The sequence below is a fragment of the Fukomys damarensis genome, unplaced genomic scaffold (assembly GCF_012274545.1).
Source record: "Fukomys damarensis isolate Sample0158 unplaced genomic scaffold, DMR_v1.0_HiC HiC_scaffold_37, whole genome shotgun sequence".
Lineage (NCBI taxonomy): Eukaryota > Metazoa > Chordata > Mammalia > Rodentia > Bathyergidae > Fukomys > Fukomys damarensis.
In genome coordinates this window covers 69,197,536-69,219,358 of record NW_022900949.1, presented here as the reverse complement: position 1 = coordinate 69,219,358, position 21,823 = coordinate 69,197,536, and the positions used below count along the sequence as shown (strand labels likewise).

The 21,823-nt window shown below is 38.1% G+C and overlaps 1 protein-coding gene across 1 annotated transcript in view; it reads left to right on the top strand.

Annotated features, from left to right (window-relative positions):
- Window positions 1-11,884: 11,884 nt before the first annotated feature.
- Gyg1 (glycogenin 1) overlaps window positions 11,885-21,823 on the top strand; it is a 46,430-nt gene continuing 36,491 nt past the window's right edge. Inside the window, exons 1-2 of the mRNA XM_010625344.2 lie at window positions 11,885-12,011; window positions 15,147-15,294. Coding sequence (XP_010623646.1) covers window positions 11,885-12,011; window positions 15,147-15,294 — 275 coding nt within the window. The remainder of the gene's footprint in view (window positions 12,012-15,146; window positions 15,295-21,823) is intronic.

Here is a 21,823-nt window from a genome sequence, read left to right as displayed (position 1 = left end):
ATCTTTCCTGTTTTGTTCATTTCAACCAATAATTATTTAGAAGTTATGTGCTAGACACATGTTTGGCACTGAGGCTATGACCATGAAATAAAGGAAATAAAGTCCCTGTCCATATGCCCCCTATGTTCTGGTAAGAAGCAGCAGAAAATAACCAAAGCAATGACTAAATATCATACTAAATATATAATAGCTGAAAGAGTGAGGAACGGTCGAGCACGGTAAGGAGCAACGAGGGATGGGATTGTTAAAGTCCTCTCTGGTTAGGATGCACCCTAGGAATCCCAGTAACTGAAGCCCTCCTTCCCAGTGAAACTGCAAGAACTTTGGGGAAAGTAATATCTTAATACTTATATGTTTGTTGAAAATGCCATTATTTGCAAAGGTAACGAATAAGAAGAGAGGACCTGGTCAAGATTCAAAGCCAGCTGGGTAGAGATCTGGGCGACATTGCCCAGAATGAAGGACTCGGGGAAGGTCCTGAGGTGGGATTGTGCTTCCCTTGCTAGGGGCCAGCACGAGGTGTGGGTGTGGGGGGAGCAAGGTTGGGTGGGGAGCAGCACACGTCTCCCGGTTCTTAGTCTGCTCCAGGTTGGAGACTACAGTGTTTTACAGTGGATGCCATTTCATCTGCCTTAGCTTCTCCAAAATCCTCCCTTCCCTTCTTCCCTTTTTCTAGTCTTAGTTTAGGCTCCGCTCACTTTATGCCTTGACTATTCAAGAGCCTCCTAACTGGCCTTCCAACCTCTTGTATTTTCAATTGCTCTATTTACTTGAAACTTCAAGATTAAATTTCTTGGCATTCCTTTCATCGTATCTCCCCCTTGCATAAAAATGGCTTAGCCTCAGCTATAGGATAAGGTCCACATCCTGCTTCGTCCTCAGTCCAGTCTAAAAGTCAACACCCTAGAACTTCACCGGCACCTTTGCCACTCTGAAAGCCTTGACCCATTGTGCAATACTCCGCCTCTTTCCTCCCAGCCCACAGCCTAGAGCGATGTGAGTCCACTCTGAGTGGCTCAGCCCCCAATGGACTCCTTTCTTGAACAACTGGAACACTGTCATGTACCTGTCTGTCTGTCTGTCCCTCAATCAATATCTTTGATTTAGTCCTTAATATAGAGCAGAGCCCATGACCAGTTGTATTCACTGAGAGCAGGAACCATACCTTATACAACCTGTATATTCGAGTGAATGTACATGCTATGACTTATATAATACGTGGATAAAAAATAGTAATTTAACAAAGACTTCCAAGTTATCATCAGATTAAGTAAGATAAATGAGATAAAATAATACAGTATGCCTTTGAAGCCCTCACTTTTCTGCAGACAAAAGAGGTCTTCAGCACAAGGTCGCCTTCCTCTTAATAATTGGTAAGATCAGCAGCATGGGCACTACAGTCTTATTTTATTCACTCCCAAACATGAGAAATGTATATACCTACATGGGCCTGTAGGAGGTAATGCTTAAAAAATCACATGAAACTTATCAAAGTGAGAACAAGAAGGTATATTTCCTCAGTCTTCCAAACCACTGTCAAAAGCTGGGCAATAGCAATAGTTTGCTCACACAGAAAGCCCATGTGGGTGAAACATAGGTAAGATTTATAAAGCTAGCATTGTTATGGAGAAAATATAATATTTCATTCTTAAATAGAAAGGTTCCTCTAAAGAGGCTAAAGTAAAAAATCTTCTCAGTGTTGGATGCCTGATGGCCTTGCACAGAGTTACTCCTACAACTGAAGTGTGTGGACAGTGTTTATATGGGGCCTTTGAAGTCAGCACCTGCCAGCTCCTTTGAAGTCCTGTCTTTCACAGTACTAATCATAATGAAGTTAAAAATAATGGACACAGAAATTCTGTATTTAATTCATATCTCACCTGCTTTCGGCAAGATGAAGCTCTTGAAGGGAAGTGGGTGAGTGAAACGGGGTGGCAAATTACCAAGTTCAAGACGACTTTCTCATCTTCTGTTCATCTATGTTCACTCCCAGAAAGCCAGGCTACCCTGGTTACCACCCCTGTGAGGCCAGGACAATCCTCAGGCACAGTGAAAGCAAGCACAGGCCTTGCTCAACACAGGGTGTAGAAGCCCTCATGTGCTGCAGGTCTTTCCATGGGCTGAAGCTGGAATTCCATTCTGGAGTGTAATCTCTACAGCCCCCTCCTTTCCCCATGAGCCTAAAAGATGTGGGGGCAAGATAGCATTTCTAGTCTTCATTCGTGTCTTACTGCAGAGGTTGAAATCCCAGTGTTTACAGCATGAGGCAGGGGCAGGAGATAGTCCGACTCACCAGCATCCGGACGGAGCCACATGCTGAGGACTGATGCCACGCCACCCACTGAGAGCCAGAAATCAAATGATGACAATTAACTCTGATTTCTGAAGGCGTTGTATGAACAAAACCAAAACTGCCTTCAGGCCAGCAGTGAAGCAAGTTTTCTACTTTGTTCAGTAGTGTGCATGAAGAAAGAGGGGAAGAGCCAGCACCTGCCTGATGACAATGGCAGGAAGATGGGGGTGAAGGGGTCAGTCAAAGGAAAGCCAAGGAGAATTGCTGGGAGAATTGAGTTAATACATGTTAGAAATTTAGTACAGTACCTGAGAATAGGAAAAAACAGATGTTAGCTATTTCTACCACTTTTTCTACGGGGTCCCCATGGCTGATTGGCTTCATGATTCTAGATACTGATAAATTGCTAGTTTAGCATGTAGCTACTCTCAAAGAGCCAAACATGCTGAGTCCAGGAAGGAGATAACTTTATCATGATTTCCTAAAGATGGTTTTACAGAATGTGAGAGATTGGCGAATGTCTGTGCAGACTTGCTTGGCTACTTTTTTATTATATCATGTTCCTTCTATCAACTTCCTGATTTGCCTTCATTTGTCTATAAAAGAGATGTAGATACTTGACCTTGGAATTTATTCTTGATCCTAAAAAGATGTGATCTTTCAGTAAATATTCCTTGCATTTTCTCATGAAGTACCTAGCAGGTTTCAAAGTACTTAGACATTACATAAGGAGATAATATACATTTCAAAACAAATACAAACAGAATTTTAGAAAAATGCACATCCCAGGGAGGGTCTAGAGAACCAGTATTTCCTGTTGTACTGAGACAATTATTGACAACAAGCTTCGCTATGATCCACACAACTGAAGAGCAAGAAGATGCCCTTTAGAGAACTTTCATTTGCTGAGGAACTAAGATCAAGAGAATTCAGTAATCTCCACAAGATCACTGATCCATCGTGTTTTCCTCTATGTCTTCGCCAGCCACCTCTGTCACCATTTTATGTATACTGTTTGTACTGAGTTGATGGACGTGATTCATACCTCTAACAATAGAATTGTTGTTGATAAAGATGATTATATGTGTCTGTGAAGATTTTACATTTCTTTAGATGAGAAAAGAAAATAGTAGAAAAAGAATGTAGTTGAAATGTAGAAAGTTTTCAAAAATACTTTTTGAATGAATGAAAGCACTTGACACCGTTGTGTCACACCACGTTGTGATCTCAGTGAAATCTTCACGATTTTATAAAATAGAGGGAAGAAATGGAGACCCTCATTCATGTATTATGTTCTTCACCTACATCTAAACCATATGGTTCATGTGTCGCGAGAGCATGGAGCATTTCTATTTGCAAATGTTCAAAAGATAAGTCAAAAGGGAGTGTTGTTTGATTTCAAAGGATATGTTGAAGATGTAGCCAAAGACACATGATTTAGTGATTCCTGAAAAAAAGAACAGGAAGGACATGTGGAATTGCTGGCTAAGCTGAGCCTGTGTTCCTGGCTCTCTCTAAATAATGTACTTTTAACTGCTTACAACTGCAAAAGAATACTTACTCTCATCTAATGAGGAGGGAATGGTGCAACTTTAAATCTCTTACATTAGCCAAGAATGAAAGCATTTTTCAAGACACATATTTACTATAGCAGAACTATTCCCTTTCCAAGAAAACTAATCAGCAAAAATCTCTTGCACATTTGCAAAACACTATAAAATCTCGAATTCTTCTCTATCACATTGTTAGCTTACTTTATAGCAAAGGTGCTAGAGAAAGAGGCATATTCAGGAATTTTATGTAACTCAAGTTGTATCCTGTTGTTGAGTTCAGCGAGCCATGTTGTGCTCTTAATGTTCAAAAGATGTCCGAATCTTTCTTTGGGCCAAAATAAACCAATTAGTTGAATCTGAAATCGCTGCTTTATTAACAATTGGAGTAATTTATAAACAGAATGGTTATTTCCTTATAGCAAAACCCATTCATAACCTATGCTCACATCTGATGTTCGGTTCTGTGGGCCCAAATGCAATTCCTGAACATAAGCCATGTCAGCACTGAGTGCTTAATACAGGCTAATATATTGGCTCTTTTTAACTGGACTATTAAGTCCATTAACATTTAATGAAACCATTTTAACTTTATCCACCAAAACACAGTGCCTTTCTATCAACTCCCTAGAGGCAAAACAACATAAATTTAAAAGAAAAATAACTACGAAGATCTGCTAAGTGCAAATGATTTCCACACTACAGGTTAAGTCCTGAATTTCTGTATCAATGCAATTAACATTGATTTCTACTACAAAGATAAACCCAAACTGGTAATCACCCTTTACTAACCCTATATTCTCAACATGAAAACACTGGCATTTTTCTTACTACAATGTATTAAGAATTAACTAACATAATTTCACAAAATCTTGGTAATTCACTTCAAAATTATATTGTGAAACATTACCTTTAAAATATTGTGTTAATTCTTTTCAACAGTTTCAAACTGAAACTATATTCACTTGGCCTTAAGTGATTAAGATCTAGAAGCAAAAAGTCTTTTGCAGAATCCAACTGTCACAATGTCACAGAGAGATAGATGGAACATAAGTAAATCAAAGTGTAATTCACTCAATTGTGCTTTATTCCATTACCTTCAAAGCATACATAAACTAGTTCTTATTTGTTCTTAACCTTTATTCTTAACCTTTTTTTTGGTACTGTGGATCGAACTCAGGTCCTTGCACTTACAAGGCAGGCAGCAGAACCGCTGAACTAAAGTCCCTGCCCCTGAACCTTTTTGTAAATATTTTCCCAAAGGCCTATTTAAAAACTTCTGAGGTAGACAGAGGTAAAAATTGGCCTCTTTAGTAAGCTTTTTAAGAAATTATTATATTCATGTTGCTCAGTGTGATGCTCCTATCTGGATAATTCTATACTCAGTCCTCCTAAATCGGATCTCTTTAAAAACAACTTCCCTCAAATAAAAAAAGAAAAAAAAAGCTATAAACATCCATGACTTAGAACCATGTTTTCTCCAAACTTATTTAATAATCTAATGATTAAAATAAATTCTTTTTGTAAACTCCTGTCTTGAAAGATCTCAAATGGCAACATCAGGGATTTGAATACCTTTGAGAAACCTGAACATCTAAAGGAGTTAGCAGGACTGATGTGGCTGAGGCTTTGAACATTTGACGTGGCAGTTGTAGAAGTTGTAAATGTACCACAGTAGGAAGCAGCTTTCCATGGACTTCAAAGCCCCCGACGGTTAATTATCTAGCTTTCAGGAGCAGCCTGGACTTACCACGACAGCTGTTAGGCGAGGACACATGGGAATCTCCACAACTGAACATCAGCCTTCATAGTGTGTCATTGTTCCACTTGGATCTCATTGGGAAGAAATGCTTAAGGTCTCAGCTTGGTTCAATTCAAATTAGACTAAGAGTTTTCCCAGATGGTTTCTCAGCATAAGCTTATTTCTCGCCCCAGAGTCTGCACCCCACCGTCCCCTCCAAGCTGCAGTACACATGCTGTTTGCATATGCTCGAGCTCCATTTTTAATGCCATGCATGGGATGTAACCATTTGAACTTTCTCTCCCTGTCATTAATGAATTCATCTTGGAGGTATTGTAACTTTGGTGAAAAAAGTAATGCTGCTTCTTTGGGAACATTTAAAATCTCCCCCACTCCTTATTCCCTCTTCATTTTTTAACTGAAGGGGAAGATTGACTATTTCTGCCTTGTGTTCACAGGTGCTATGTACTGGGGTGTTCTCCATGGCTGACCAAGTATAGTGGGCCCAACAATTATTTGACCTGCGTGAATGTCACCATATGTCTTGTTCACATTATCCCAGAGCATTGACTTCTATCTATGACCTCATGCAGCTCCAGACCAACCTCATGAAAATCCCCTGAGCAACTTGCCTAGGTTTCTGGACCCTACTTCCAAATCAAGGCTTGGAGTCAAAATTATGCACTTTGCCATATCTGGCACCTTTTTTAGATTTAGAATTCATCCTTGTTGAATCACATCTAGTGCTCCATAAACATAAGGTATGTGCTCTCAAGGAAAGAAGAAAATGGGGTGGGGGGAGAAAAAAGAAATAAAGGCATTTCTCTGATTTGACCTGTTGAGGCTAGGATAGGGCATAGAGGTCAAAAAGCTAATTATGAAAGAACTGAAGAAGAAAATTTTTGTAAAAAGGAATTAATGTAAACTGTTCTGTAGTTTCATCTCTTCAGGAAAGCTCTGGCCTTAAGTACTCTAAGGTGAGCAGTCTTATGCTTAAAATTCGGAAAGGGACCTGAACAAAAACCCACAGCAATAGCCAACCTCTTATAGCCCTGTGTTTCTAAGTCACTCATTTCAATCAGCCACATACTGTTTCTTGACTTGTTCAGAGTCCCAAATGAGGCCTTGCTGATTTAAAGTAGTTGATGACTATGTGAAATATATGCAGAACCATCTTGTGAGGACTTCAAAAATTCAGGGCTATCCTTATCCTTCCATCTCCAGGAAAGTATCAAATGCTTTCATCTTTCTAGTGTGCAAAATATTTTCAAACTGTGGCATGTGTGGTGTAAGCAATTTGAATAAAATATTATACATACTTATTAATTATTTTTAAATGTGTTTCTTAGCAATTTTCAGTTCATCTTTCATTAAGTGCTTAGCAGAAATTAGCTTTGTTTCTTGCCATGAATTACACAAGAGGCCTAAATTTTCAATATTCTTCGTTCCCTTTCATGTCTTTGCCTTCTAGCTGGGTCTGAATATCTCTGAAATGCAGGCTGAATAAATTCCCACGATGCCAGGCTGTTGGCCAAAATCCTCAAAGGTGATAGGCCGCAGCTGTTTCTTTCTTGCTGGGAAAAAGATGCAGGTCACTGGATACTCAACAAACTTGTGACTGCCAAATATTCAGGCTCTGCCTTCTAAGGACATGTTAAGCAGACTATGTTAAAACAGGCCGCTTCATGTGGAGTTTGAATAGTTGATGAGGCCTGCGTTGTCTTCTCTAAATAAAGCAATATTCCATCAATGTATTATAAAATGGATCATGGTCAAGAGAGCTGGTCCATAAATTCCCTGTTGGTGCCCTATGAAGTAAGTGCATGTTTTGAACACCTCTGAGGCAAAATGTCTACTCCGTATTAAAACAGTGTGCATACCTACAATTGTAACTCACATTAAACTATAATATCTACAGAGCTACTACAGTATAACTAATAACAAAAAGAAAAATCAAGCAGGCATAGTGGTACATGTCTAAAATTCCAGCACTCAGGAGCCTGAGACAGGAGCATCACTAGTTAGAAAGCAGATTAGGAAATTTAGTGATTGAATGAGACCCTGTCACAAAATAAAAAATAACAAAGGCTGGGGATGTAGCTCGGTGTGAATGCTTCAAATTCAATCCCCAGTATCACACATACAAAAAATAGTCCAGTAGAAGAATAGACAAAGTATATGAAATGAAAAAAGAAATATATGTGACTCAAATACAGAAAAAGAAGACATAAAGCCTGGGGATTTAGCTCAGTGGTTCCACCACCTGCCTCACAAGCGCAAGGTCCCAAGTTGGATCCCTGGTACCAAAACAATTTTTAAAAAGAAAGAAAGAGAAGGTGTATTCAACCTCACTTATAGTAAGGGAAATGTAAATCAAATCTATATCAAATTATCACTTTTCTTATAGTTTTTATTATTACTGATAAGAGCATAAATTATTACAGCCTTTATCAAGAGTAACTTAATAAAGTAAGAAATGCACATATACACCTTTACTTAACATTTCAGCTCTTAGGAGTTGACACATATGTAAAATAATGTATGTATATTATTACTCACTGTGGCACTGTTCCCTAACAAAATGTGTGGAAATAACCAAAGTATCCATCAATAGGGATCAGGTTAAGTGAAAATAGTAGATCCACACAACAGAATGCTATGAGCTATAAAAAACAACAACAACAGTAAAACTGTTATTAATATTCATGACAGAAGTTCTCCAAATTATATTATTCAGAGGAAAAAAGGAATAGAGGGAAATTTCTCCAACTTGATAAAAAATGCCTACAAAATCTACAGTTAACCTGATAGTAGTAAGAAATTAGGAGCTTTCTCACTAATATCAAGAACAACAATCTCACCAGTGCTTTTCAACACTGTAGTGAAAGTCTTAGTTCAGAAGATTTTAGGTTGATATGGTCCCATTTGTTAAATCTCAGCACGGTTTCCTTTAGGACACTAACAGAGTGAAAAGACAACCTACAAATCTTAGTTGCTTTTTCTCATTTCTGGGACAAAATACCTGGCACCTGACTTTAAAGGAGGAAAGGTTTATCTTAGCTCCCCATTTGTAGAGGTTTCCATTCATAATCAGCTGGCTCCAAGGCAGGGGCGTGGCAGAGGCGCATCGCAGAGGAAATACTGTCCAGGCAAGATGGGCAGAAGGCAGCAGCAATAGCAGCAGAAGCAGCAGCCTGCTTCTCCCCTTTATCCTTTCACTTTTTGGGTGGTGCTACTTACACCCAGGTTAGGCCTTTCCTAACCCCAGCATCTCACCCTTAACCCCAGTATCACACACCTTAGACTCAGCCACCTCCAAATAGCCTCATCTATGACTGCATGAGGCTTTGAGGGGACATCTAGATATAATCTATAATACTACCAAGTAGGAAAAGATTTTGCCAGCTATTCCTCAGAGGAATGTATAAAGAACTAAAAAAATTAGACCCTTTTCAAAATAAAAAACCCAATCAAAAAAAAATGGGCAAGTGAAATGAATAAACACTTCACAGAAGTACGAATGGCCAAAAAAGACTTGCAAAAATGCTCACCATTAGAGAAATGCAAATGAAAACAACACTGAGATTCTATCTTACCTGAGAAAGAATGGCCATGATCAAGAAATCAAACAATAACACTGTACCCCTAAAATGTACCAATAAACTCAATTAAAGCTGAAAAAAAGTTTAAAAAATAAAAAAGAAATCAAACAATAACAAATGCTGGAAAGCTTGTGGGGAAAAGGCCCTTCTACATTGTTGGTGGGAGTGCAGACTAGTACAACTACTCCAGAAGTTAGTATGGAGATTCCTCAAAGAAAAAAAATTAGAAATTTCATTTGACCTTGCTATCCTCCATCTAGGTATCTTCCAGAAAGAGTTAAAGACATCAAATTACAGTGATGTATTCACACCCATGTTTATAGCAGCACAATTCATAATAGCTAAATCTTGGAAGCAGCCTATAGCTCCATCAACAGAGGAGCAGATTTAGAAAATGCGTCACACACATACGGTGGATTAATATTCAGTAATAAAGGAAGATAAACCTTGCAGCAGATGGGCCTGTCCAGTACTAGTGGGCTATGAGTGGCACTTGCTTCTTGCTTTCCTCAATTCGGCTATATTGCTTTTTATCAGGAGTCAGAACAAAGCCTTACGTGACTCAAATGGGCATGTCAGGTAGCAGAGTTGGGCTAGCATTGCTCCTTGGCTGTCACCGAGGCCTAATTCCTCATCTGTGAAGTGGCAGGGCTCTGCTGAGTTAGGTGCTGCTGAGGTCAGCGTGACCCCAATTATAATCCTTTCCTCTGAATTACTGCTTCTCACTGACCTTGTGGGTTACTTGCTAATTGCACCTGGTCCCAGTACCAGTTTCTTCTATCCCAGCAAGATAAGCAGTGCCTACTCCCTGACAGCTTTGCCTGGTGCTGTCGTGCCAGGTGTTTGGCAGTAATTCACTAGATGGCTTCAAAGCTCCCTAGCTCCCTATTCTTTCACACAATTGTATTCAATAAATACTGAGTGTGCTTGGGGCCTTTTGTCTTTGTTGCCATCAGCAGCACTGACCAATTCCCAGGACCAGCCTCTTCACTCTAAGTGTTGTTTCTGTCTGTTTTTTAATTCACCTTGCGCTGTGGTGGCTCACAGGCCTGGACCCACAGTAGAGGTCCCGATAATGTCCCCTTCCCCAGTCCTTACAAAACCTGAGTCATTTGTAGAAAAATTGATGCACCTTGAGACTGTAATATTAGGTGTAATAAGTTAGACACACAAGCTTAAATATCACATGGTTTCTCGTGTATGAGAAGCCCAAATTCTACATAAAGAGCAAAACAACAGATAGGTAGTATGAAGTAAGGAGACAGATTTTTCTCAAATGAGAAAAGACTCAGATGCAGGGAGTCAGAGGGATGGAAAGAGATGAAAAAAGGAAAAAAAGATGTGCTATGTGCAAGTGCCAACTCCACACAAGGAATGTAAACATTCTGTACTGCAAGCATGTACTAATAAAAAAAAAAGTCCTAGTTAATATAATAAGGAAATTGTATAACAAATTGTGAAGGAATAAATGCATTGTCTCCATACAAAGATGACATAATTATCTATACAGAAAATCTCAACTAATTGTCAAAAGTAAGTTCCTGAAACTAAAAAGCAATTATACCGAGGGTGCAAGGTACAAGGCTAAACCACATATAAAAGTCACTTTGGTACATATCACCAGTGAACAAATGGAACCTGAATTTAAACATCTGACATCATTTACACTAATGCCCCCCCATATAAAACACTTACATATAAACCTTTACAATGTGTGAGTTTAACATAAGGAAAACTTATAATTCTTAGGAAAAATATGATTTCAAAGAGAGAGAAAATGGAGACATATTTGATTTTACTGGAGAATGTCTCAGTCCATTTAGGCTGCTATAGCACAATTTGATTCACAAGGTGGCTTATAAACAAAAGAAATCTACTTCCTACAGCTCTGGAAGCTGGGAGACCCAAGACAAGGGCATCAGCAGAGATGGGGTTTGGCCAAGACACATTTACTGGTTCATAGGTGGTGCCTCCTTGCTGCGTGTCCCTGTGTAGTACAAAGAACAAATGAGCTCTCTTGGGCCAATTTTCTGTGTGCTCTTCCCAGTCAGAGGATCTCCACCCTCTTAATCTAACCACTTCACCAAAATCCCCACCTCCTAATGCTATCACCTTGGGCATCTATCTACAGTCAGTTAAAAGACCATTTCTGGATTGAAATACTACCCCGAATAGTCAAATCTTTTTACTATTTAAACTAAGGTGATTCTAAAACTAATGATTCTGAAACTAATGGTGATTCTCAACTAAGGTGATTCTGAAAGTAAGGAAAAATTTAAAAAGTCATTAAAATCTCCAAAGAAGAAAAATCAAATCCTGATATGTGTAAGGTTATAGGATATAGATTCCTGTTTTAACCTCTTTCTGCCATTTTTTCCTTGTTTAAGACTTCACCTTAAATATCAGCCATCAGTCTTGATTGTATATTCACTTTCTAAGGCTCTAATTGACAAACCTCCAATCCAGAAGGCTCTGCAGGCAGGGAACAGAGTGTGCTGTCATGGGGGTGTGGGAAGTAGCCAGCTGTCCCTTCTAGTAGAGCATAGCCCTTGGAAACTCTTTCACATGGGGCCTGTGATACTGCAAAGCATTTTTCTCTTTCTCTCAAAAAGCAGCCAAACACCTCTTCTAGATCAATGCTGCTTCTTTTAAGACCAATTTATCTAGGAGGTCGGTCTGGCAGGCGTAAAGTGCCAGCATGGACGCCATCTTAGTTAAGGTTAAACTCGCTCTCTTGAGAGAACAAGAAAGGCCCAAGGTCACTAAAAAGGCAGAGTTTACTCAGGACAATGGTCAGGAACAAACACCAAGTGTGAACCTTCCAGGTAGAAGAGATAGATGATTCCCCTAAAGATTAACCATAGCCCTACACTTTGTCACAGAAACGGCATTCCTATGGAGATTAACCACAGCTCTGTCACGGAAACGTCAGCCTCATCCTGTGCAAACTATACGTTCTGTTCCTTTCTTCTAACCGCCGCATTTCACTTCTGTAATTTTGCTTGCTCCCCCCCCCACGCCCCCATCTAGAAACATATAAAACCCTCTTGTACTCTGGGCTCCAGGCACTCTCCAAGTCGTTGCTTGGAGGGTCCGTCTGGCCAGACTAATAAAGGTCCGTTTAACTCCATTCTTGGGTGCCACTCCTTCGGTTCCTCTGGGGTGTTTTCTCGCCGTCGCTGATCAGTACTTCTTCAGAATGTTTGGTTAAGATCCCTGGTGGTCTTTCAGGTCAGGCAAATTGAAGGCAGTGATATCTTTGACAAAAGCCATGCTTCTTCCTGTCACTGGGGTACTTAGTACCTTTCTTAACGGCATCCCTTGAAAGTTTCACATCTTGTGGTCCGACCCTTCCTTGGTGAATAGACTTCTAGCCTATTAAACCAGATTTTTTAATTCATTAAGTTTATTGGTACAATTTAGGTATATGATATGACGACATTCATCATTGGGATCATGTACCTTTACATGATATATCTTGGTTCTTATTTTCTCCTCATTCCCCTGCCCTACCTTCAACCCCTCCACCCCACTGCAGAGTCTTTTCCTTTTCTCATGTTAATTCTACTCCCCTCTTTCCATTCCCCTACCCCTCCCATTTCCCCTTCCCCTTTGCAACTTTTCTTCCCATTTCACATTACCAATTATACCTTTTGATCCTTATTTACACTTTCAGTTTCTCACACCAGAGAAACTATTCAATATTTACACATGTGTGTCCTCTTCATTTCACTTAGGAATACAGCCTCATTGTGCATCCATTTAGCTATAAATGTCTTTAACTTCTTGTTTTTTATGGTTGAATAGTAATCCATTTTATTTTTTAAAACACACACACACACACACACACACTCACACACACACACACACACACACACACACACATTTTCTTTATCCAGTCCCCAGTTGCTGGACAAATGGGCTGCTTCCAAGTTTTAGCTATCATGAATTGTGCTGCTATGAACATGGTACACGTACATCGCTGTGGTATGATTCTTTTAATTCTTTCGGAAAGACGCCCAGCAGGGGAATAGCTGGGTCAAATGGGACTTCCAATCCTAGTTGTTTAAAGTATCTCCATATTGATTTCCACAGTGGTTGCACCAGTCTGCACTCCCACCAACAATGGAGAAGGGTTCCTTTCTCCCCACAGCCCTGCCAATATTTGTTATTGGTTGATTTCTTGATAGCAGCCATTCTTTCTGGGGTGAGGTGGAATCTCAGTGTTGTTTTCATCTCAAATAACCATTGATGCCGAATATTTTTTCATGTATTTATTTGCTGCTTTTACTTCTTTGTCTGAGAAAATGTCTGTTCATTTCAGATGCCCATTTTTGAATCAGGTCTTTAAAAATCTGATTTTTTTTAGTTCATTATATATTCTAGATAGTAGACCTTTGTCTGATTTTTAAATAAATACCATTCAGAGCTGGCACCTGGACAGCTCTACTTCACTTCACTTTGGTAGAACTCATTTGCTTCCACTCTGGGATGCAAAAGAACACCAAAAGAACGTGGCAAGAAGTTCACATGCTGATTTTTGATGCCCCAAAGAGGTGAGATACTATCACTCCTCCTAAGCTTTTGGCCATGCCCAAGCTAGGTGCCTGCTAATGAGAAACTGTGACCAAACTGTCTGGCAGAAGCACCCTGTTTGGCAATTGAATGGTGACAGCTTTAGGCTCGGTGGTATTCAAGGAAGATTCTGGGCTGCAGGAGGGGTTTTCCTGTTGCAAACTGGCAATAAAAAAAAAAAAATCTGTAGCTCAAAGTCAATGCATGCTGTGTGCAATCAGTCTACCCACGAGATCTTATACTGTTGATGGCAAATCTGTTTCCAGATTATATACATTGGCAGAATTTGTTTCCTATTTAATTGCCTGTGAAAGCAAACATGGAGGATACTTTGATAAAATGCTTAAGCTGTTTAGATCTAACTAAAAAATGTTCATTCTACAGAAAAATCATGACAGTTTATGAGAACTGAACATTTAGCACAAAAATTCCAAATACAAACTGTCATTAAAAGTAAGTGAATCAGGTACATACATTTAAAAGTAATATAGGACAAAAGAGAAAAAATGAAATATTTTGTATTGAAAACCTGTATTTATCTGTAAAGAATAATAAACTCATTTGTTTTCTTCTTACTTTAAAAATTTTGAAGATACACGTTTGGGAGGGGAAAAAAAACTCAAATAACCCTTAAAAAGTTCCAGCACTCAGTAAGTTTCTACTTCTACATAAATACTTCTTTAATTTATCAATAGCACTAGATGTTCATGGTTCCAAGAATTATGTTTCTATAGTTGCCCTATGTGCAAAATAGTGAAGTTTCAATCAATGTATCTTCAGACAACATGTTGCTCTACTAAGAATCTTGTTTTTCAGAAATCTTTCATATCATTTCAAGCAAAACTGTAGGCTTTTATGTATGATAAAAAAAATCTCTGGACACAGAGCTTATTTATTGACCCGTAAAAGGCAATGTTCACATTAAAAATAAAGTTTCTTAACCTATCAGTTTTATCATCTCTGTTACCAAATAAAGTTAATAATATCTCCTGCACAGACAGGACCGTTGGAATGATTGATCGAGCATGTATTTGTAATATCCTTATTGTGCCTGATAATTAACTCTCAACATAAGTAGCTTTTCTAATTCAAGTGAAACCTATTTTTGTCTCTAGTTGTATGTGAAATATTTTTGTTCTCTGTAAAAGAAATTGCAGACAGATGGAGATATTTCAGGGGTTTAGGATATTACAACTAATGAATTTGTTCAGATGATTATTCCCCTCCCCAACCAGAAATAAGTGGCAGGATCTCTTCTAGGAGTTGTTCAGGAATTACCGGGAGTGAAGCAACGTATTTCCTTTGAGATCAGCTTATTTGGAACTTCGGAACCTTTTTCTCTTTGTATCAACAATATTCCCTTCCTCCATTTTTCTGCTTTTCAGGTTCAACTCCTATAGTTGAAAGTATCACTAAGACTCAGGATTACAATGAACCTTCAAGTCTTCTCTTCTGCTCCTTCTCAAATGAGGCCCTAGGAGTACATGTGCTGGACACATACAGAAGCAGATGGGACTGGCATATCAAAGCAAAGTAACTCCCCAGTCATACAGTTGGGGACTTACTGTGAATGGATTTCAGGTCATCCTAGGCTATAATCAATTGTGTGCGAAAACAATAACTTCTATTCTTAATGATCTCATTTGAATTTGCAAATGAGCTTTGAAAGTTAACTGCCATTCTCATAAAGTTAAATATACTATCATCTTGCACAAATTCCCCCACACTTGAGTATTCATGGCAGCTTTATTCATAAAACTCCAAAGTAGAAGAAACTCAAATGTCCATATGCTGATGAATGGATAAGTACACTGTGATATATACATGCAAAATAATTCTACTAAGCAATAAAAAAATGAACAACTGATACTCAGCAATATGAATAAATCTCAAAAGCATTATGCTGAATAAAAGAAGTCAGACACAAAAGACTATGCATTGTACATTTTATGAACTTCTAGAAAAGGCAAACCTGTATAGACATAAAATAGAGCTATATTTGCCAGGGGCCAGGGTAGGGGGAAGGGATTCACCATAAAATCATAAGAGGCAAGTTTTGGGGATGATTTTGATGTTGGTTATATGACTACATTTAGATGCCACAGCTCACTGAAAGATATACATACTTTTTAAAAATTCAGTTTATTGTATATACATTTTACTTCAATAAAAGTCATTTTAAAGAAAAACTAACTGCTGAGATTTTTAAATTCTTAATCTTACAGCCAGTTTATTTAAATGAATGAACCCAGCAACTAAAAGATCACTAATATCAAGTTTTGTAAGGTGAAGTGCACTTAAAGTGTTCAGATCCTGCACAAACTTATCCTACCTACTAATATTTTATTAGTGTGGGTTTGTGATACATAATAATTATGCACATTTACGTCCCTTTACTCCTCCTCCCACTGCTCCCTTTATCCTTTTTTGTGATTACTACTATATTGTTATTATGATATTGCTAGAATGTATAATAAAGTAAAATTGAAAGATAAAGTCATTGCTTTTTCCTTTCTTGATTTTTAACTAATTATAGAAGGTTATTCCCATGACTGGATCCATAGCTATCCATTCTAATTTATGAAATCTTCATTTTACTGACAAATGACTGCAAAAATCTCTAGAGCTGCCAAATTGAGCTGAAATTTCATCTCCCTTGCTCTACTCCCACTTGAAGCTCTTATCATTTAATTATTTACTAATTAATTCATTATTCTTTACCCACTTCCAAAGAATCCAGAGCAAATTCATAAGTAAATCAGGCAAGAATAATAATGAGGTAAAAATAAAACATAAATGATTGCAGGGTGAGGTGTGAAATAACTACCAGAAGTGGCTGCAAAATTTGCTCTAAGTTTATTGTTATTTTTTTGATTGTTTGTTTTTTAAGACAGGGTCTCACTATGTAGTTGAGACTGACCTGGAACTCACTATGTAGCCCAGGCTGGTCTCAAACTCATAGTGATCCTCCTGCCACAGCCTCCCAAGGGCTGGGATTACAGGCATGTGCCACGGTGCCCAGCTGTTCTAAGTTTATAAGTGATCCATAAAAGAGGAAAACATATATTGTTACAATATTCAAGATGTCTATCTTGAAAACCTGGGTATTAAGGAAACACAACATTGTTTTTTATTCCAAAATGAGTGGAAAATTTTTCCTACGAGTGCTCCATAAGAGGAAACTGCACACCACAGAAAATGGAGCACTTTGGGAAAGCCACAGAATACTGAGTCTTTGTGACATCCTAAAAGCCACAGAAAAGCTAAAAAAAAAAAAAAGCCACACTAAGGAGGTGAACATGGTTGCTAGAGGACAAAAATGGTCCTGAGTGGGGAATGTGTTTACTTTTCACTGTAACTGTCACAATACACAAATTAGTTTTTGCAGCTACACATATTGCCAAACAGTGGTTAAGTGTTCTAATTGCAAAGACAGTCTGGGAGGTTCAAATTCCTGCTCTAAAATTACCAGCTGCAGAATGTTGGGCAAGCTCTGTGCCTACCTCTGAAGTGGGGATTAGACAATATTCACCTCGTTAGTTTTTGGAAAGGTTAAATAAGTTAGTGTGTGTGAGAAGCTTGCCAGTAGATGTTACCTATTACTAATGATAATGTCAAGGTGCAGTTTTGTAAAAGTTGCTTGGGATGGGCCAAAACAATGCTGCTTCAGGTATAAAGCTCAATAATAGATTTTTGTCAAGAGCATACATCTGAATGTTTTACACATCTAAAAATTAGTTGTCACACCTGTGGGGTTTATGCAGATAACACCCAATTTATCTGGGATTTGCCATGTGCTTTAAAGGATAAAGTACTACAAAGTATTGTTGAAAGAAATTAAAGAATGTCTCAATAAATGATACATGTTCATTAATAAGAATTCCCAAACAAATCTAAAAATTCAACACAATCTCTACCAGAATGCCAGGTTGTTTTATTGAAGAAATGAGGAATTTATCATAAAGTTCATATTAAAATGAAAGAGTTCAGAACATCCAAGCCAAAAAAAAAAAAAATCTTGAGAAAAGAACATGGGAAGACAGGCTTCTCAATTTCAAACTCACTAGCAGATTCTAAACCCTGAAATTCTCCTAATTCTGAGACCTTAATTCTGAGACTTTCACGACACCACAGGTAGAGGACTCAACACTTGGCTCCATGTGGAAGTTGCAACCAAAACTGCAGGTGCACAACACAATTTATTCAGTAGCTCCAAAGGCAAACATATATACTCAAAGCCCTACAGTTCCCATAGTTGTTTTGTACCTGCAATCAAACTCAGGACCCTGCACTTGTGAGGCAGGTGGCATCACCACCGAGCTACATCCCCTGCCCCTGCCATAGGTCTTTTTCTGCACACCCACATCACTACATGCAAACACTCCCACTAAGGATAATAAATGGCCTTTGCACAATTTGTCATGGATACACCAACGGCAGGTTATCCACAAAGCCACCCACAGTGCCAAGACCTCTATGCAAGGCGTGCACTTGTTTGTTGGTTCTGTGGGTTCTGTTATTGTTGCTATTCGGTTTATTTTCTGCTATTATAAAAAGATTAAAAATACTGTTGAAAATGTCAAGCGGGCATAAAGATAAGCCTATGAAAAGAAAAAGAGGGAGTATTTCTGTTTATGGTGCAGAAAGTCCAGCTGTTGGAGCAACTGGATATCAACGTGTGAAACATCTCACAGCAGAGTATGTGTTGGAACGACCATCATATCTGACCCTGAGGAAACAGAAGGGTAAACTGTAGAGTTCTGTGATGGAAAGGATAAACAGAAGTTAGTTAAAAGAAAGAAATACATTTTGTATAGCTGAAAATAAAGATTCCAGTCATGTATTGAAAGAGTGGGTCCCTTGGCATCAAGGCAAACATGCATTACTTAATGGTATGTTGGCAATGAAACAAACAAAGTCCTATTGCAATGGAGTCCAAATAGAAGAGAGCTATGAATTTTCAATTGGCTGGCTCCAAAAATTTAGGAAAAGGCACAGCACCAAGTCTTTATTTGTGGCAACAATGCATCAGTTGGTCATGACATAGGCAAAGAAACTCATTGATTCATCAGGAATAATGGTGATACCATGTTATATTGTTCATATGTGTAGCTGAGAGCTTTCTGATGGATCAGTGTATGCAAACTTTGTTTTATGCACAAAAATATTAAAAATGTATAAAATTTTCTTCAAGTGATGTGTATAAATTATCTATGAAATAAGCATATAAATGTGTAAATATACATATATATGAATTTTGTGTTTCAACCTGGATCCCATACCTAAGATACCTTAGGATGTATATGCAAATATTTCAAAATAAAAAATCTGAAATCCAAAACATTTCTAATGTTAAGCATTTCAAAAAAAGGGATACTCAACCTACAAAAAGCTACAGAAATTTGGCCAGGGATTTAGCTCAGGGGCACCATGACTGCTTCGCAAGCACAAGGTCCTGAGTTCAACAATCAAGACAGGATGGAAATCTTCTTAGGCCAGATATATCTACCAATAGCATAGCACTGAGTCCAGAAATAGAATTTAATTGAGATTTATGGTCAACTGCTTTTTAATAAAGGTGCCAAGACAATCCAATGGAGGACAGAATCAGCTTTTCAAAAACGGTGCTGGGACAACTCAAGCAAAAGGACTAGACCCATACTTGATACCATACAAAAACTTAACAAAAATCAACTTTGAACCATAGACCTAACTTAAAAGCTAAAGCTATGAAACTCTTAGAAGAAAATATAGCAGTAAATCTTCATGACCTTCAGTTAGGCAATAGTTTCTTAGATATGACAGCCAAAGCACAAACAGTAAAGTAAAAATAAATTGGGCTTTATCAAAATGTAAACTTTTGTGCTGCAAATAATACCATCAAGAAAGCAAAAAGCTAAGGGCCGGGAATTTAGCTCAGCAGTTTGGTGGCCTGCCTTGCAAGCGCAAGGACCTGACTTCAATCCCTGGTACCAAAAAAAAAAAAAAAAAAAAAAAAAAAAAGCTAGCCCACACAATGGGAGAATATATTTGCAAATCATACATCTAATGAGGGTTTTTGTATGTAGAATATGGAAAGAATTCTACCAACTCAATAATAACAATGTTAAAAATGAGTGAAAGCTTTGAACAAGCATTTCTCCAAACATGATATATATAATTGGCTGATAAGTACATGAAAAGATGCTGAAAATAGTACCATTAGGGAAATACAAAACAAAATTATAATTAGAGATCCTTCCAAATCCACTAGGATGGTTATAATTAAGCGATCATAAACGTTGTCTAAGAAATCAAAAAATTAGACCCTCATGCCGTTCTGGTGGTATGAAAATTGATGTGGGCATTTTAGTCTGGCAGTTTCTGAAACTCTATGTTAAACATAGAGCCACTATATGATCTGGAAATACTATCCATAGTCTAGGAGAAAGAAAAACATCTGTTCACATAAGAACTTGGACACAAATGTTCATGACAACATTATTCATACAGCCAAAAGCAGAAAATAACCAAAGTCTCTCAATATATTTTATCCATAGTTAATGCCTAGGCAACATGTGGAATATCCACAATGAAATATTATTTGGCAATTTAAAAACAGAACGAACACCCACATGTGTCAAACATGAAGGGTCCTTGAGAACATTTGTGAAAGAAATCAATCACAAAAGACCATATATATGAGTGAATCTCAATAGACAAATGCATAGCAATAGGAAATAGACTAGCAGTTGCCAAGAGATGGGGGAGAGAAGAGAAAAGGATAACTAACTGCAAATGGGCACAGGTTCACTTTGGAGTTTATGAACATGTTTTACTGTTTTAAAATAAAAAAATAAGTGCTGGGAGGTGTGGCTCAGTCCAAAGGCCCTCACCACTGAAGGTAGGGAAAAGGAAGAAAAAGAAAGGAAAAGAAAATTGTGGTACACTGTGTAACTGAATATCTAAAAACCATTTCATTGTATGTTTTAAATTGAACTTAGCAGAAATGACTGAATTTTATGGTAGGTGAATATATCTCCAGAAGGAGTTTTTAAGGCAATATAATCAGTCACCAAATCACTGCAACGTGCACATTTTGAAACTAGCTTCTGAGAGAAAGATGAGATGCTTTGGGTCTCCAAGTATATTATTCATTGAAATCAAGTTTTTGATTGGAATTAGTATTGTGATCACCGTTCCAAATTCTGGGTCTAGATTTGGTATATCAGTAAAGGGAAAAGCTTTAGAGAGTTAGCTAGTTAGTTCCTGTGTCTGGCCAATAGTGGGGCTTCTATTTCATAGACTGTCCATGGGAACTGTTTGAATCTCAGGCCAGTAGGTTGCCCTCTGCTCTGGATGGAACACATTTCCAGGTCAGTTGTTCTACCATCAATTAGTGTGTGTGCTGAACAGGATGCAAGCTGATTTCAACATTATCTTAAACAAAACATAATTAAGAAGGTAAGTATCTTGCCAAAAAAATTACATAATGCATTCCAAAGCCAATTAAAAATGAACTTTGGGTCAACCGTGATGAAGACATGCATTTAGCACAGCTTTAAATGGTTAACACTTATGCATGCTCATGTAGAGTACAACTTTTTAAACTTAAAAGTTAGTTTAAATTTCACAAGAAAATGTGAACACACCAAAGTCTGAAAAACACTTTTACATGTCTATTCACTGCCTCTAATGCCTTACAATCCAAAAAGGTCCAAATACCTTACTGCTCACACGAGGTCCACAGCCTAGTTTGCCTGGAAGATCCACCTCAAACTTCTGAGTCGGAATCTACATTCTAATAAGATTCTAATAAGGTTCCCAGGGAACCTAGGACACATTAAAATGTAAGGGGCTTTGACCTCACATCTATCTGAAGCTCAATGCAGAGAAGCCTCACAAAAATTGGACAGTGGGTCACTATAATCTCATTTAAGAGAAGATTACAGCAATCTCAAAATGTCCCAAACACTACAGCTTTAACATGACTACACATGTTCCGCCACCTGCCTCGCAAGCGCAAGGACCTGAATTTGATCCCTAGTACCAAAAAAAAAAAAAAAAAAAAAAAAAAAAAAAA